Raw genomic sequence first — 16,744 nt, 5'->3', positions numbered from 1 at the left:
AATTGCCTCACCAAAAAACAAACAAAAAAATAATGGCCTAGGACAGGCCAGGGTATAGTGTAGTGAGTGGGCTCTGGAGTCCAAGGGTCTGGATTTCTATCAGGCTGTTATTTACTACCTTTGGGCCCTTGGGAAACCTGTGCTTGGGTTTTTGGCACAGACCATGGGATCGAAGACTGGAAGGGATTTGATGGCCCACCTGTAACCTGAAAAAATGTGGGTGATGATTACTAGATAGGTCCCTTCCAGCTCTAAATTCCAAGATCCTTTGTGTGGTAAGAGTTGAAGGAACATTGACTTGGAGTCCAAGCACTTGAGTTCAAATCCTGACTCTGCCACTTATCTAGCTGGGTGACCTCGGGCAAGTCAGTTCAGCAGTTTGTCTGTCTCAGTTTCGTCTGTAAAATGTAAAATAGACCTCCCCTCTCCCCCCAGGATTGTCGTGAGGGCTGAGATGATTGTAAAGCGTTTAGCACATTGCCCGGCTCTATATGAAGCTTAGTTATTATTATTATTATTATTATTATTATTATTATTGTTAACTGTGTGTCCCTGGGCAAGTCCTTGGTGATGGCAATGGGGATGAAAATGGGGATCAAATGAATGAATATTTGTAAAGCGCTTAGCACAGTAAGCCGGTTACTTTTAGTTCTTAGTCTCAGTGAGAGCGTGGGACGAAGAACTTTTCCACTCCCCTAAGGCTCCGCCCCACCACCCCACCATTGGCCACGCCCACTCCTCCCTATCGATCACTCGGTTCTTGTTTCCTCCTGCCTGTGTCCGCGAGTGAAGGCGTTCAGTTCAGGAGGAGCCTCGCGGGGCGGCGATCGATTAGTCAGGCCTCAGAAAGATGGCGTCCTCGGAGCAGGCAGAGCCGACGAGCCAGGTAAGGGGGAGCCAGGGCTGCTGGGGCCCCGCAGCCGGCACCGGGGCCGGTGGGTGTGTTGGGGTCGGGGGTCGGGGCCTCAAGGGCGGCGGCCCGGGCCGCTGGGCGTGCGGGACCCGGGGGAGGAATGGGTGCCTCCTCGTTGCCCCTCCCCCAATGACCCCTCGTCCAACACCCCCCAACCCCCGCGGCCCCGCGCGCCCACGGCCCCGCCCCCTGCGCCCCCGCACACGCCCCCTCCTTCCCCTCTCTCCACCCGCGCCTTCCCGCGGCCGCGGCGTGACGGGGGCCGGGAAGGGTCAGTCCGCAGCCCTGGGCGGCCATGCGACCCTGGAGCCGGTCCAGAGCTGGCGCGAGCGTCGGCGCGTGGGCTGCCGGGCTAGGGTCTGCGCCGCTTCCCCCCGGGGCCTCTGTCGGGGAGAGGGGCTTCCCGTGGAGCCCTGGGGTCGGGGAGTGCCGCCTCCGCCCTCCCCTCTCTGTAATGGGACAGGTTCGGGCTCCAAGCCTTCCTTCCAACCCCAGATCCTGGGGCCTCTCCGAGCCTCAGTTTCCCTTTCTGCAAAATGAGGAGCTTGGGCCAGAGGAAGCTCCAAATCCCCCGACCTCCCAGGACCTCGGTCGAGTCAGCAAGCATTTATCAAGCATCTCCTGTACCGTGCAGAGCATGTTGTTGGGGATGCCCAGAAAGACCAGCTCGCCCCTGCCCTCGAGGGGAGACAACAGGCGCTCAATTGTGCAGGCGTCATCGAGCCTACTGTATGCCAAACGCCGAGCTGAGCCTGCCCTTCAGGCTTAACGTGCACAACGGTGTCTGAAGGGGATACTGGATAAATCGGGGATGATCGATAAGGTGAAGTTATCAGCAGGAAGCAAGTCAGGAAAGGCTTCCCATAGAAGGTGCGATTTCGCTGGGACTTGAAGGAAGCCGGCAGGGCGGTCCCGGTGTGGGAGGGCAGCCAGAGAGAATGCCCAGAGTCTGCAGTTGGAGGGGCAAGTTTGAGGAGCAGTTTGGAGGCCAGAGTCACTGAATCAAAGCATATAAACAAGATGTAAGATAAGAGGCTCTTCCATCCTTTGGCTCTTCTGTGCTTGGACTGACTGGCCTCCAAGTGTCTCCTGGCTCTGACTCTTGTGGTCCCCAACCTCTGTGGACCTTGGCTTCATAGAGTGTAGATTTGTGATCTCATTTTACAGGTCCTCACCTGTTAGAGTTCTGGGGAGGTCCAGTGATCTGTGGGAGTCCTTTGAGGCAGAGGTGGTTTATTTGAACCCAAGAGCCAGTATTTTTTGCTGGTCTCAAGCTACCATGTTGTCTCCATGTGATCTCTTACTTTTTCCCAGGACCTTAGGGTCTCCCTGCCCTTAAGTATTCCCCCCTGTAAAATGAGGCGGTTGCATTAGCAGACTGCCTCGGTGGTCCCATGGTGTCTCAGGCCTCCAAAGCAGTTGAAGCAGTTGATTGTTATGGGCTCAGAGCTCTGATGTCTCATGACTTTGTGACCCTCCTGGGGAGAGCTCTTTGCCAGGCAGCCTTTTGGGGTCTCTCTTCCTGTCCTCCTGGGGCCACCTGGATAACCAGAGGAGAACTCTAGTACAGGGACAACCTTGGACCTAAGACTGAAGAGTCCCACTTCGTTTTGTGCTGTTGGACAGCCAAAATCACAGCATCCTAGACTAGAGCTGGAAGAGACCTCAGAATTCCTTTAGTTCTGCCTCCAGGGAGGGGAAGAGACTTGTCCAGAGTCACACACATGGCCTCGAACCCTGGTCCTTCAGTGCTAAGCCCAGCTCTCTTATGGTACCAGTCTGATTCCTGCTGATATTGATTCCGAGAGCATCCAATGCAAGGCCCTCATCTTACTAAAGGTCTGAGACGTTGTAGACGCATAGGCTTGAGACATGGGAACTCGAGATTGTGTTGTTCAGTGCCCTTATCTTACGGATGAAGAAACTGAGGCAAAGAGAGGGTGGCTGAGTTGTCCCGGCCCCACAAGGACTTTCTTCCCAATGTTCTAAGACAGGGGTATGCAGACTACAGCTTGAGGACAGCCTCCACCTATTTTTGTACCGAGCTCGGAATGACTTTTACATTTTTAAATAGAATAAAGCTCCATTTAAACACACAAAAACCTTTCTTCTTTCATGGGCCGACCTATTTTGTCAACCCAGTCCTAAGATCCTGTTTCTGCCTCTCAAAACACCAGGTATGGTTATGAGTCTGTTAGAAGTTCATTAAAGAGTAGGCCTGTCCCCTGGAAAAATCACTAATTGCTGCTGTATGTTCAGAAGGGAAGGTGATGGACAGTTTGACAGTGGGAAACAACTGTTTCCTTCTCGCAGTTCCAAGGCTGTTTCTCCAGGAAGCCCTGGAGCTTGAGGGACTGGAGGGAGGGCACTCAGACACCTCACCCTTGGAGTTCTTGGGAGGGCTGAGATTCCTGCAGTCCAGCCCTTCCCAACATCTCTGTCCTTGGAATGCCACAGGCTGGGCCTTCAGGCAGCAATACAGGCGACACTAAGTACCCCGGGAGATACTCTGAAAATCTTGTCACCTGCTTGACTGCCTCCCCTCTCTTTACCACACAAGACTCACGTGGCCTTGATTTACTTTTGTGAAGACCTCAATACCTGCTTCTCCTTTGCCCTTCTTTCCACATGTAGTGGAGGTGGGATTGCATCAGAACAAGCTGGCAGGGGTGGGGGATGGGGAGGGTTGCCAGGTTGGGGTGAGCGTTCTGCTAGGAAAGGTCTGCTCCCATCAGTAAGTCCCAACATTGGAGGCGCAGAGAGAGCTGAAGTGCTCTCTGCAGCCTCTGCCCTCAAGCTGCTCCCCAAAGTCTCTGACTTAGGGTCCTTCCAATCCCCAAGTCATCTACATGCTGTTGAGAAGTGCTGAGCTCTCACTTTTGAAAACCCTAATCTAGGTCTAGAACTCGGGTAGAGGGGCTGTTCTGGAGCATGATCTCCCCAGCTAAAATACCATGGGCTTGTTTGCACCTGTGCTGACCTTTGAATTGCTTCTGGACTTGAGACATTGCCCTGAAAGGTCAGAACAATTGGCAGCCAGGTGGCCTAATGGAGACAGTGGGGCTGAGCCTAGAGCGTGGAATGCATTCCCTTGAATTCTGCCTCAGACCCTTGTTCAGTGAGAGATCCTGTGCAGAGCACTTTAGCTCTCTCCCTGGGTGAGGGTTGAGTGCTATGAAATTTGTCAATCAATCAGTAAACATGTATTAAGCACCTAATATGTACCAGGTACCATGCTAAATTCTGGGAATATGAGGAAAAGATTGTCTGTTCTCAAGGAGGGGAGCTAGGTGGCCCAGTGGATAGAGCTCTGGGCATGGAGTCAGGAAGACTCAACTTCAGACTGAGTTCAACTCCAGGCCTCACATGCGTACTAGCTGTGTGACCCTGGGCAAGTCCCTTCACTCTGTTTGCCTCAGTTTCCTCATCCTGTAAAAGCGACAGAGAAGAAAATGACAAACTGCGCCAGGATCTGTGCCAAGAAAATCCCACAATGGGTCGTGAAGAGTCAGACAGCTGAAATGACTGAATAACCACAAGAATTCCCAAGTTCCCAATGAGATGAGCCGGGAAGGACAATGTACAAACAATGGTGTGCAGTCAAAGTAGATACAGGACAAATGGGGGAAAACTAATGGAGAAGGTGCCCAAATAAGAGGTCTTCATGTAGAAAAGCGTCATGCAGGAGCTAGGGTTAAGCTAAGACTTGACAGAAACCTGGTTAGGGACTGTGAACATTAGAATGCCGTAGAGACGTTGGCTGTTACTATTCATCATTAGCTATTGATTGTCTCATCTAATGCCTTATTTCTGATGGGGACAGTTGAGGAAATGAAGAATTGTCTCTCATGACTGAGGCTAAGGCTCTCGTCTCAATCTTAGGGCTCCTCCCTTTCTAGCACCTCTTTAATAACTAACCAGTTATGGATCTTTTACCCACAAATGGATTAATATTTCTCTGAAGCCTCTTGATGTTTTCTGCTCATAGCACTTCTTGTTGTTCAATCATTTTCAGTGGTTTCCAACTCTTTCTGACCCCATTTGGGGTTTTCTTGGCACAGATACTGCTGCGGTTTGCCATTTCCTTCTCCATCTCTTTTACAGATGAGAAAACTGAAGCAAACAGGGTTAAGTGACTTGCCCAAGGTCACACAGCTACTATGTGTCTGAGGCTGGATTTGAACTCCTGTTTTCCTGACTCCAGGCTTAGTGTTCTCTGTTCGCTCCATTGCACCACCTAGCTCATTCCTCCTAATGTGCTTCTTCCTTTTATGTGTCCTAAAATACCTCTCTTAAGTGATGCTTCTGGGTGTGCACCTCTCTAGTGGTCATTTCCATCCATTGGGCTTTTATAGGCTTCATTTCATTGTTTCTTCTGGACTGAAAAGGCCGAGATCTCTTTGGTCTCTCTTGGAGATAATTTGCTAGAATTATTAAGGGTATTTATTGCTTCAGTGTTTTGTTCTCCCTTTTGGCAGAATTAGAGTCTTTTTCCTCACAAATATCATGGCTCATAGGAAGGAGGAATGTTGTCTTTTCCCCCCAATCACAGGAGAATTTATTTCAGGTCCCAGTGTCTGGGTGGGTCAGTCGGCGGCCAGTGCCTGACGATTGTACCAGCCTCTGTGCTGACGTCCAAAGAAAGGCAGAGATGGTCCTCAAGGAACTCACGTTCAGATGGGGGAGACAATGTGCAAATAATTAGGTACCGGGCATGTTGACGGCATGTTCCTTCAAGGGAAGGGGAATGCCCTAACACTGGGGAGGCCTGGATGAGGCTTCCTGAACTAGGTGGCATTTGAGTTAAATCTCGAAAGAAGCGGGTGAAGCTAAGGAGGGAGGGCATGCCAGGAGTGGGGGACAGCCCATGGCAAGGCAGAGAGGTGGAGATGGTGTGCTCCTTGGAAGGACAGACAGTGAGCTAGCCAGTATAGCTGGATGGCCAAGTGTGTCTGGGATGGGGGGCAAACCTGAGAATCACAGCGAGAACCTTGGTCCTGTCAGCATGGTTGGAACTCGGGCCAAGGGCTTTCACAGCCACCTGGTTGCCTGGGATATTCCAGTCGGCTTAGCCTGCTGGATATTGCTTGGTGGCTTCTGAGCCCAGGTGGCCCAGGAGCAGGAATTCATCCACTGGGGCTCCTAGCAACAAGCGTCCATTCTGTGCCAAGCTCTGCGTTAGCTCTTGGGAATACAAAACTCTGCAGCAGAACTATTCCTGCCCTCGAGGAGGTGACATTCTGATGAGCTCAGGGTGGTAGGAAAACAGGAAGCGATGGCCCAAGGGAGCTGGAGAAACCAGAGGGCTTCCTGGAGGAGGTGGCTGGGCTGGCCTGCCAGTACAGGGGTGGAGAGGTGGCATATGTGGCAGGGCAAGTTTGGAGAAGAACCTGTAGACCAGTTTCCTGGAACTTAGAGGACTTAATGGGAGAAAGGTGAAATCAGTGTGAGAAGGGAAGTGGGAGCTTGGAGTTTGGAGTGGGTCCTAGCGGTTCTAGGGAACCCGTGCAGATCTTTGAGTAGACTAGTGGCATGGTCAGACCTGTGTTTTAGGAAGATTAATTTGGCAGCTGTGTAAAGGATGCCCTGGGAAGGGGTGAGACCCGAGGCTCGGGTACCAATTAGGAAGCTCGCCTTCTATTTTTGTGGTCTGGGGAGCTTGGGGGAGGATTTGAATTGATTGAATTTGCCCTAGGAGTTGACCCTGAAGAGAAGGACTCCTTCATATTCAGTAACTCAGGTGGGCTTTTTGATATGCTGAAATCACCACAGACAATTCCTTGGACGTGTGGAGAATTAGTGGGAGATCAAATGCCCACCTCCTTTTCTTTTCTATGATTGCCCAAGAGCCAGATGCTCATCACCTTCCTTTATTTTGAATACTTATCCACTAACTTTTTCCCATCGTGGTATCCCCAAAGTCCCAGAGATTCTAGGAATTCTCTTGATTTGACATTTGTAGAGTGCCAAAATGCTGGTTACAAATCTGTTTACAAGTCACTGAGTTCAGATTCTTAACAACCGTGGGGTAGGTAGGGTGATGGGGGGGCGGGGCTTGTCCCCAGAGGGTCTGACTGCGGGTGTCATCCCGGGCTCCTGGTTCTTTGTTCAGAATACCCGAGTTAGTCTCCTCATTAACAAGAACAATGACTGTGATTAGAATAAGCTTCCTTGATGCTGGAGCTGCACCCCAGCTTTCTGCCGGTGCTTTGAGGGTGAGCCCTGGGCCGACCAGTGATGACTTGGCTGTGGATTGCAGATTGACAGGGTGCAGACACCGGAAAGGAGCGGAATCCTTGGGGAAATGACATTTCAGCTCAGTCCATTATCCAGACCCCCTAATTTCATTTCCTTTCCATGTGGTGGGTAGTTCTGGTTCCCTCACTGGCTCTCTACACCCAGGCAGTGCAGTATATCACACCCTCAGACCTGCTGCCTCTCCAGTCACCATTGGGACCCACTCCTTGGCTTAGGCATCTTTTTGAGCTGAAGTGAATTTCTGTAGGAGGAAGTGTGGCTCTACTTACTGCATTTATTTCCTAGGTTCTTCCTACAGAGGGGGAATTAAGCCTCTTTTTTCTTGGGAGGGAAAGAATTGCATCGGCACCTCCCTGGCCTGGCTGGTGACCCCAGTGTGTTTTCTTGAGCCCCAAAGATAATTGGCCTTGCCTTCTTACTGCCCCTTAGTAAATGGGCGTCTGCTGGGTGAGGAGGAAAGAGCTTTGACTCTTGCAGTCTGGGGACTGGGTTCCAGTCCTGCTGCTGGTCCTCACCACCTGTGTGGCCATGGGGGTCCCCTCACCTCTCTTGTAAAATGAGGAGGTTGGGGCAGCTAGGTGGTGCAGTGGATAGAGCACCAGCCCTGGATTCAGGAGGACCTGAGTTCAAATCTGGTCTCAGACACTTGATGCTTAACTAGCTGTGTGACCCTGAGCAAGTCACTTAACCCTCATTACCCCACCAAAAAAAAAAAATGAGGTCGGACTGGATGGCCTCGGGCTCCCTCCTAGCACTCCCCTGTCTTGGAGAAATCACTTCCTTTCAGTCTCAGTTTCTGCATCTAGAAAGTGAGGAGAATACGACTTTTACTCCTCGTGGTATTGAGTTGTTGTGAAGAAATTTCCTAAGAAATCTTACTGTACTCCATGTGAACGTGAGTCTGTCACCATGATTTGGGTAATAGAGTTCGACCTGGTGATTGTGTAAGCGTTGGGAGCATTGCGATTGGGAAAATGGAACACATATGTTAGCTATACTGAGCCTCCCTCGACTTGGGGGGAAATGAGAAACAGACACACACACACACACACACACACACTGTTGCTCTGCGTTGTCGGGGTCCTGGAGAAATCTCCTTCCAGCCTCACCAGTTAGAGGCAGGGGTCTAGAACCTGCATCTCCTGCCTTTTTTTTCGTGTCCTGGAACACTGATAAGAGAGACCCACGAGCATTCGTTAAGCACCTAAGATCCTGTTGGCTGGGGGTACACAGACCAAAAGGAAGCTGTCCCTGCCCTCAAGGCTGGACAGGCCTTGTTGGGAGCCACTTAATAGATAGGGAAGAAATAGATTCCAACTTACCCTTGGATGTCAACGTAGCGAATGTGTGGAAAGCTTCGGGAGACAGATTTCAAATCAGTATAAGGCAGAAATTCCTAACAAAGTTACCCAGAAGTGAAATTGGCAGGCTCATGAGGTAATGAGTTTTCTGTCACTGAGGAGCTTCAGAATCGTTTGTTAGGCATTTTGTGGAGGTTTGGCCTTTGAGGTCCCTTTCCCTGCTGAGGCTCAGTGGTTTTATGGTTCTGTTTAGGGAGATGGGGAAGGCCCCTGTTTTCTCAGTGACTTTGGCCACATCCTGTGACTTAAATGGTAGCCCATCTCCTGGCCCCTCCCTGGGGATCACATTGGAGTTTGGTGTTGTGAAAAGAAGCCCCTTTCTGGTTAGCATCAATAATACTTTGAGTAGATGCTGCTAGAAAGAGCTTCATGTTTGCAAGGTGATTTATGGTCACTGGATTGCCTGTTGCTTTTTTAAACAAAGATTGATCACATGTCTCACACAGGTAGGGAGTGGATGGGCCAAGCTGTTTAGGGTCCCACTTGGGCCAGCCCCAGACTGGTCGCTTAGGGAGGTTGGGAGGGGAAGCTGTCCCAGGCTCTGCATTCCCAGACTGCTAGCCAGTGAGTCATATGGTGACCGGTTTTGAGTCTTGGCAGCAGTGCCAGCCAACACTCTGGGTGTGAGGGGGAGAGTGCCCTCCCACTGGGCTAAAAGCGCTTCTCTCTCTTCCATTTTGGTCAGGCCTCTAAGCAGCCATAGGCTTCTTTCCTTGTTTGCTCTTTGTTTTGGTTTGTGTGGCATTGGGCCTGTCTTCTATGCCTCAGGATGAGGACACTCAATTCTTGCTTGTATTAGGGTCCTGCCGTCAGCGCCTCACTTTCCCTTGTCCACAGAGCTGTTTCTGTCTCCCAGCTTCTCTTCCATCTGCCCCCTTCTTCTGCTCACACAGCCCCAGCTCCTTTGCTTCAAGCCCTCATCACTTCTCCCCTAGATTATTGCAACAGCCGCCTAACTGGTCTGCCTGACTCCAGGCTCCAGTCCACTACCTGTTGATATGACTGGGCCACTCCCCTACTCTTAGCCACTCCATCCATTCCCTGTTGCCTCTAAGGGCTGGTAGAAAATCTCCTTTAGTTTTTTGTGGGTCCTCACTTCTTTCCATCCTGTGCTCTGTAATCCAGCCAGACTGGCCTCTTTGTTCCACCTCACACTGGCTGCCTCGCCCGAGACACTCCCTATTCACCTTTGCCTCAGTGTCTTCAAGAGGAAGGAAGCCTTTCCTGATTCCCCCAAAGCACCTGGTTTACTTTTGTAGTTATTCTCTCTCAGTTCATTCTGTAGGTACTCATGTTTGGGTTTGTTTTCTTCCCTATTGGAACTCCTTGTGAGGAGGGGTTGTTTTGTTCTTGGTATGTGTCCCCATTGCTTGGCATACAGTAAGTAGGCGCTTGAGAAATGCTTGTTGATTGCTTGATTGTCTCCACAAGTTCCAGAGCCCTAGATAGGTAGGGTCTGATTAGGAAAGTCTTAGCTATTCATAGATACTGGCTTAGGTGGACCCTGTGAGCCCTGGTGACCAGAGCTTGGTGTTATAGCCAGGAAGCGACCCAATAAGAGCCCTGTAATCTTGGAAGTCCCTTCTAGAGTGTCGTGGCAGGGATTCAGTTTGAGGGAGCAGGTGGGTGAGATCATTGCTCCAAGAGTGCGCCAGCTTACTAGAAACAAGACAACGCTCCACTCCCAGCTGCCATCAGAGGCCCCTGCCTGACCCCAGGTTCGCTTCCGTGCAGAGTTGTTGTCTGTGGGAACATTTCTCCTGTTCTCCTTGAGAGTAGGGATTGTTTCATTCTCTGTGGCCCCAGCCCTAGCACGTTGCCTGGCTCCTAAGAGGCATTTGCTAAATGCTTGTTTATTGAGAATACGGAGATTTTTTAGTTCTTGGAAAAAGAATCACTGGGGATAGAAATGTGTGCACACGCTAGGATGGGGGTGCTCCCTGTTCAGCTTGCCTCAGGGCCTTTCACCTGCTTTGCCAAGGGAGGCCTGTCTGGCCAGTTGCATATTCTCAGGGCTGGCTTCAGTTGCCCTGGGCTCCCTGAAACTTTGGGACCCTGAAGGCTCAGGAAGTCCCTTTGGAGCCCAGAGATTACCCTGTTGTTGAAAGAGCCCCAGGGGTGCTATCTGCCCCTCCTCACTGCTGCTTCTTTGCCCCACTTGGTTCAAATCCTCAATACCTCTTACCTGGACCATTTCAATAGACTCTTTAAAAAATGATTTCTATCTTTGGTTTTTTACATGACTGGAATTGCTGCTACTAGTTGCCTTTCTCCTTCCCTCTCCTAGATATAACTCCCGTATGACAAATGACAAGGGGGAAAAGATAAGCAAAACTGTTCAGTAAATAAAACAGGTTGAAGACGTATGCAGTGAGCTGTGCCTGTGGCCCCACCTCAGCAGGGGCTGGGCGTGTGTCCTCATCTCTTCCTCTGCTGTGCTTGCTCTTTATAATCTTGCAACATTAGGTGGTTGTGTGTGTGGTGGTTCTTGCCATTTCCATTGCCCTGTTCTTCGTGCCTCTGCTTCCTTCACTGTAGGAGATCTTATAAATCTTTCCGCCCAACAAGCTCTTAACTGGACTTCTTGCTTCCAGTCTCTTTACTCTTGCAATAGTTCTTTTTATATACAGATTACTTTGTTCATATTAGCTCTGATCATTGTCACTGTCCCCCATACTCCCTTAGAAAAGTTAAATCCAAACTTCTTAGCCTTGGCATTCAAGGCCCATTCCAAATGGACACTTCCTTACCTCTCCAGCCTCAGTTCCCATTATTCCACTTTATATAATCTGAATCTGCTCAGTGCTATTCCACGTCATTCCATAAGCCCCACACTTCCTATTTTTGGCCCTTTGCTCTTTTGCAGTTCTACTCATCCTTTAAAATTCAGCTCAGTTCTGTCTCCTCCAGGCAAATTTTCCTGTTCTTCCAGAGGCCCTTATCACAGTCTAGCTTCTGTTATCATTATTCATGGAGACACCTTATTTCTCCTGCTAGGCCTAGGGCTCTGCCCCTTTTGTGGGCCGTGCATCTTTTTGGCGTTGTCTGGTAAAACCTTCAGGCTCCTCCTCAGAATGGGGAAAATCAAATACAGAGATCTCAAAGGCAACCATTTATAGGTAACCATCTATGTTCATAGCCCTCCTGAAATTTAACCGAGTGCCCCTCGGGGTGTCCATGGACCGCCGATGCTAGACTATAATGAGCTTCCGGAGGGCAGGGACAGCTCTTCACTACCTAGGCCCCTCCTCCTTTTCCAGTCTTCTTTCACCTTTCTTCCTGACACTCATTTTTCCACCCAGGGACACTGGTCTCTCAGCCTTCCCACAAACAAGACATTCTGTCTCTCAGCTCTCGACATTGTCTCTAATCATCCCCCATGCCTGGAATGCTCTCCCTCTTCCACTCTGATTACTGACCTCTCTGGCTTCTTTTAAGGCCCACCAGAATCCCACTTTTTCCAGGAAACCTTTCCCATCCCTAATTCCAGTACCTTCCATCTGTTAATTATCTCCTTTTTATCCTGTATATATCTTGCTTTGTGGAGAAGCTAGTGGCCCTGAAGTTGGGAGGACCTGAGTTCAAATGTGACCACAGACACTAGCCGTGTGACCCTGGGCAAGTCACTTAACCCCAATTGCCTTAAACATCTGGGGCCATCTCCAGTCATCTGATCCCTATCTTGCAACTGGACCCAGATGGCTCTGGAGGAGTGAATGAAGTTGGTGACCTTCCTCAGCCCTCCCTCCCTTAAATCCAATTCTGTATATGTCATGACATTACCTTCTCTTGGAGAACAAAGGACAAACCACAACCACCTTGCTTTGTGTATCTTTGTTGGCATGTTGTCTCTTCTATCAGACTGTAAGTTTCTTGAGGACAGGGACTGTCTTATGCCTCTTTTTGCTTAGCACATAGTAAGTGCTTGTTGATGACTTCTGTGTTTATACTACACATCACATTCATTTGTAAGAATACTCCTTTCTTCAACTCCTCCCCCAAGCTTTTCCTTGTAAGATTTTTCAGACATCTAGTTAAAGAAGTCAACTGACCCGTAGAAGGTATCTGCATATTTGACATTGTACAGCCAGCCACAGCCACACCTCACTAGTGAAAGGAACAGTTGCCCCACAGTATATCCCATGTTAGGGGTCTCTCCATTTACCTTGTTATAGTCACTTTGTATTTGTATATTGTTTTCCTGGTTCTGCTGTCTTCACTCTGCATCAGTTCACATAGGTCTTCCTGTGTTTCTTTGAGTTCATTTAAGACAGCATGTTACTTATCTTTGTCTCCCTGAGTGCCTTATGTATGGGAAGTGATTGTCAAATGAATGAATCAGTTGTGTTCGGAGAAAAGGGTCTTCTGGGTTATGGTTATAATTGGATGGAGGAGTGATAGTTCAATCACACAGAAAGCATTTAAGTGCCTACAATGTGCCAGGCACTGTGCTAAGCACTCGGGATTCAAAGAAAGGCAAAAGTCAGTCCCTGCCCTCAAGATACTCATAGTCTAATGGGGGCAACAACATGAACATGACTATGAACAAACAAGCTATAGGCAGGATAAATTGGAGATAATCGGTGGAGGGAAAGAGAACTGGGATAGGCTTCTAGAAGCGAGGCCTTGAGGGAAGCCAGGGGATCCAGGAGGGGATGAAGAGGGAGAGCATTTCATGCTTGAATGACAAGGACCACCATGCCTGGAGCTTGGAGCTAGAGGAAGAGTGTGTAGGAAGGAGTAAGGTGTGAGCAGACTGGAGGGGTGGCGGAGGTAGTGAAGGGCTTTGAATGCCAAGCCCAGCTTTTGATTTGATGCTAGAAGTGAATAGGGAGGTGACCTGTGCTGGAGGAAGATTGCCAAGTGGGGGATGGACAGGAGTGGGGAGAGGCTTGAGACAGAAGCTAAGTGGAGCTGGGCCGGCCTAATGCAATCAGCTCAGCAAATGATAAGCGCTTGGGACTCACATCAAAAAAGAACTGTTCTTACTAGTTGTGTGACCCTGGGCAAGTCACTGAACCCTCATTGCCCTGCAAAAAAACAACAACAAACTGTTGCTCTCCACAGAGAACACAATGATCTGTAGTGTTCAGAACGTCTGGAGGCTGCTTAATAAACCCCTTACCAGAGACCTGAGGGAAGCCTGCTTGAAGTTAGCCCCCTTTGGCAGATTGTTGGCTGAAGCGGCTTTGCAGGGGGCATCTTGGGAAGCAGAGCCCGGCTGGCCACATTCTCTGAGGCTGGTTGCTTGCTCTCCATCAGTGCCAGTGTGGCCCAAGTAGGCCAGTTCCCTGAGGCAGCCGCCTGAGGAGGAGAAGCGGAGCCAGCTATGTGGACCCTGCTGTTTCAGTGGGAAAAGGGGCTTGGATTGGATGCTTCCAGCTCAGTCAGTCAGTCAGTCACTGGGCATTTAGTAAGCTCTTACTGTATGCCTCCAGATCTTGTGATCCTGTGATTCTTCAGAGGCAGCATTGGCCCAGGTCTAGGGGCAGTGGTGGTGGTGGTGGGGGAGCTGCAGAGAGAGGTTTAGGCTGGACTAGAAAGCAGAACTTCCAGTTGACAGCTGACTCTGAGTGGAGAGTCCTGCCCCACGTGCTGGTGGGTTCCTCCTCCCTGGAGGTTAGGACTGTGGCAGAGCGGATTTGTGGTCACAAATGGATCGCCTAGATGGGCTCTGGGATCCTGGCCAGTTCAGAGGTTCTGTGATTTGGCTTTGATTGGTGGCACTCAATTGAGCAAGCAAGAACGTGGCCGGGATACAGACATAGAAATGGAGCCCCCTCTGCCTTCAGGGAACTTCCATTATCTTGGGAGAGATGAGCACAAGCAGGTCATTCGAGGGGGTGGCTCTAGCAGGTGGATGAAATCTGGAAGGGCTTCCTGGAGGTGGTGTCACCTAAGCAGAATTTTGACAGCAGTAAGGGCTTCTGAGGGATGGAATGCATCCTGGGCATGAAGGAAGGCCACTGTCTTCTCACACTTTATTCTCCTCCATTCATTCTATGAGCTGGTACACAGGCCTTTTAATAGACTCCCCCCAACTTGATTCTCCATTTCCCGTCTTTGTGCGGTCTTCCCCTTACCTCCATGTCCTTCAGCACTCAGCTCCAATCCCGCCTCCTCTGGGAGCACAGGCTCCCCTCCCCCACCCCCCAGCCAGCTCCTGTCTCCCTCCCTCACATTGACTTTCATCCGCTCTGTCCATATCTTGTATGCTGCCTAGTGCTTTGCTTCTCGTTTCACCCATTAGAATGTAAGGAGGGGACAGTGTTTTTTTGGCCTTTAATTGTAATCCTATTGCTGAGTACAGTGTTTGTACACAGTAAGTGTTTAATAAATGCTTATTGACTTGATTTATTGGCCTGATTTGGCTGGGTTGTGGCATATTGTGAAGGTTGGGTTGTGAAGATAAGTTGGGGTCAGGTTGTAAAGGACTTTAAAAGCTTAAGAGAAGCGGCAGCTAGGTGGCGCAGTGGATAGAGCAATGGCCCTGGATTCAGGAGGCCCTGAGTTCAAATTCGGCCTCAGACACTTAACACTTATTAGCTGTGTGACCCTGGGCAAGTCACTTAACCCCAATTGCCCTGCCAAAAAAAAAAAAAAAGCTTAAGAGAAGAGCTCACATTGGATCCTGGGGTAGAGGAATGATTTGTCGTCATTGTTATTGAGTCCTGTCTGACAGGACAGTTAGTGGAGTGGCTTCTGTTCTGCACGCGGTGAGCTTAAGAAGCCTCTGGAACATCTGCTCTGAAATATCCACTTGGCGTTTATAGGGCACAGGGAAGAAGCCTGGATCCAGTAGGTCGATGTAGAAATCATCAGCATACGTGATAACTGGACCTACGCGGCCTGATAAGGTGCCCACATGAAAGAGAATTGAGAGAAAAGAAGCGCTTTGGTTCTAGGGTACTATTGAGAATGTTATGATGGGCACTCACTCCGTACGTTAAGGTTTAGCAAGGGTCTTCTCTTCAGCAATCCTCTCCATTTACAGGCGGGGAAACTGAGGCACAGTGGTTAAGTGGAGTTGATCAACTGTGTTAGACTTGACTCTTCTCAGCATGGTCCAAGATAGTTCCAAAGGACTCATGATGGAAAATGCTCTCCACATCCAGAAAAAACCACTGTGGAATCTCGATGCAGATTGAACCATACTGTTTTACTTTTTTTGTTTTACTTTTTTGAGGTTTTTCCCTTTTGCTCTTATTCTTCCTTCACAACATGACTAATACAGAAATTTGTTTAATGTGATTGTACATATATAACCTATATCAGATTGCTTGCTGTCTTGGGGAGGGGGGGGAGAGAGAAATTTGGAACTAGAAATCTTATAAAAACAAATGTTGAAAACTATCTCTATATGTAACTGGAAAATAATAAAATACTTTTATGATTAAAAAAAAAAGAAAAAAGAAAGGAGTTGCTGGAGTCTGTGTAGTGGGCAGAAGTGCCTGCATTGTGGCTCTGGTCCCTGGGCTCCAAGTCCAGTCCTCTTGTCCTCAGCCCCTCTCTGCCGCCTGCCTTCTGTGCCTCGGGCCCATCCTGGCAAAGGATCGCTTCCTTAGGGAGGGTGCATCTCAGCAGGAAGGGAACTTGGTGAGAGAACTCAATGGTCCATGGCTCCTGAGGAAGAAGCCTTGGTAGCTGGCATAACTGAATCCTGGCTTCCCCTGGTCTCGGTCTCCTTAAGAAGAGTCCAAACTGCTTGCTTTGTTCTCTTTCAGGATTTCCCGAGCCTCCTCTTTCTGTCTCTCTAGGGCAGAGAGATGATTACAAGTCAGCTGTGAAAATGGGGAGGGGGCGCTCACAAGGGAAGAAGAGCCTTGGGGAGCCGAGAGCAGAATGCTCCCCTCATCTCCTTCCTGTGAGGTGGTGTTTTCACTGGTGGATGAAGAAAGAGGGAGGGTGAGGAAGGAGGAATGGAGCATGCATCGAGCCTAGTCTTCCCCATTGCCAAGCCCAGGACAGGGACTAGTAGTAGGCTGTGCTCAGAATCCCGAGCAGCTGTGGATGGCTGAGGCCCTCTTGTGGCCAGAGCCCGTCCTTCCCAGTGCACTTGCAGTTCAAGGTCAGGTGTGCAATCCAGAATGTAAGGGAGAGGGCCAGAGGGGGCCGTGTTCTCGCCCTGGATCTCAGCTTAAGAGGCCACCCTTGGGATCTCAGGGCCAGATGGCAAGATTGTCCCTTGAGCACGCCTACGCCCTCTGTACTT

At 49.8% G+C, this 16,744-nt stretch overlaps 1 protein-coding gene across 2 annotated transcripts in view; it reads left to right on the top strand.

Annotated features, from left to right (window-relative positions):
* Nucleotides 1–779: 779 nt before the first annotated feature.
* The window catches only part of PEX14 (peroxisomal biogenesis factor 14), a 152,629-nt gene continuing 136,664 nt past the window's right edge, over nt 780–16,744 (top strand). For both annotated transcript variants that reach the window (XM_043995745.1, XM_043995744.1), the window contains exon 1: nt 780–886. In XM_043995745.1, coding sequence (XP_043851680.1) covers nt 851–886 — 36 coding nt within the window. In that variant the 5' untranslated portion in view covers nt 780–850. The remainder of the gene's footprint in view (nt 887–16,744) is intronic.

Source organism: Dromiciops gliroides, chromosome 3 (genome assembly GCF_019393635.1).
Source record: "Dromiciops gliroides isolate mDroGli1 chromosome 3, mDroGli1.pri, whole genome shotgun sequence".
Lineage (NCBI taxonomy): Eukaryota > Metazoa > Chordata > Mammalia > Microbiotheria > Microbiotheriidae > Dromiciops > Dromiciops gliroides.
This window is presented reverse-complemented; position numbering and strand designations above follow the sequence as displayed.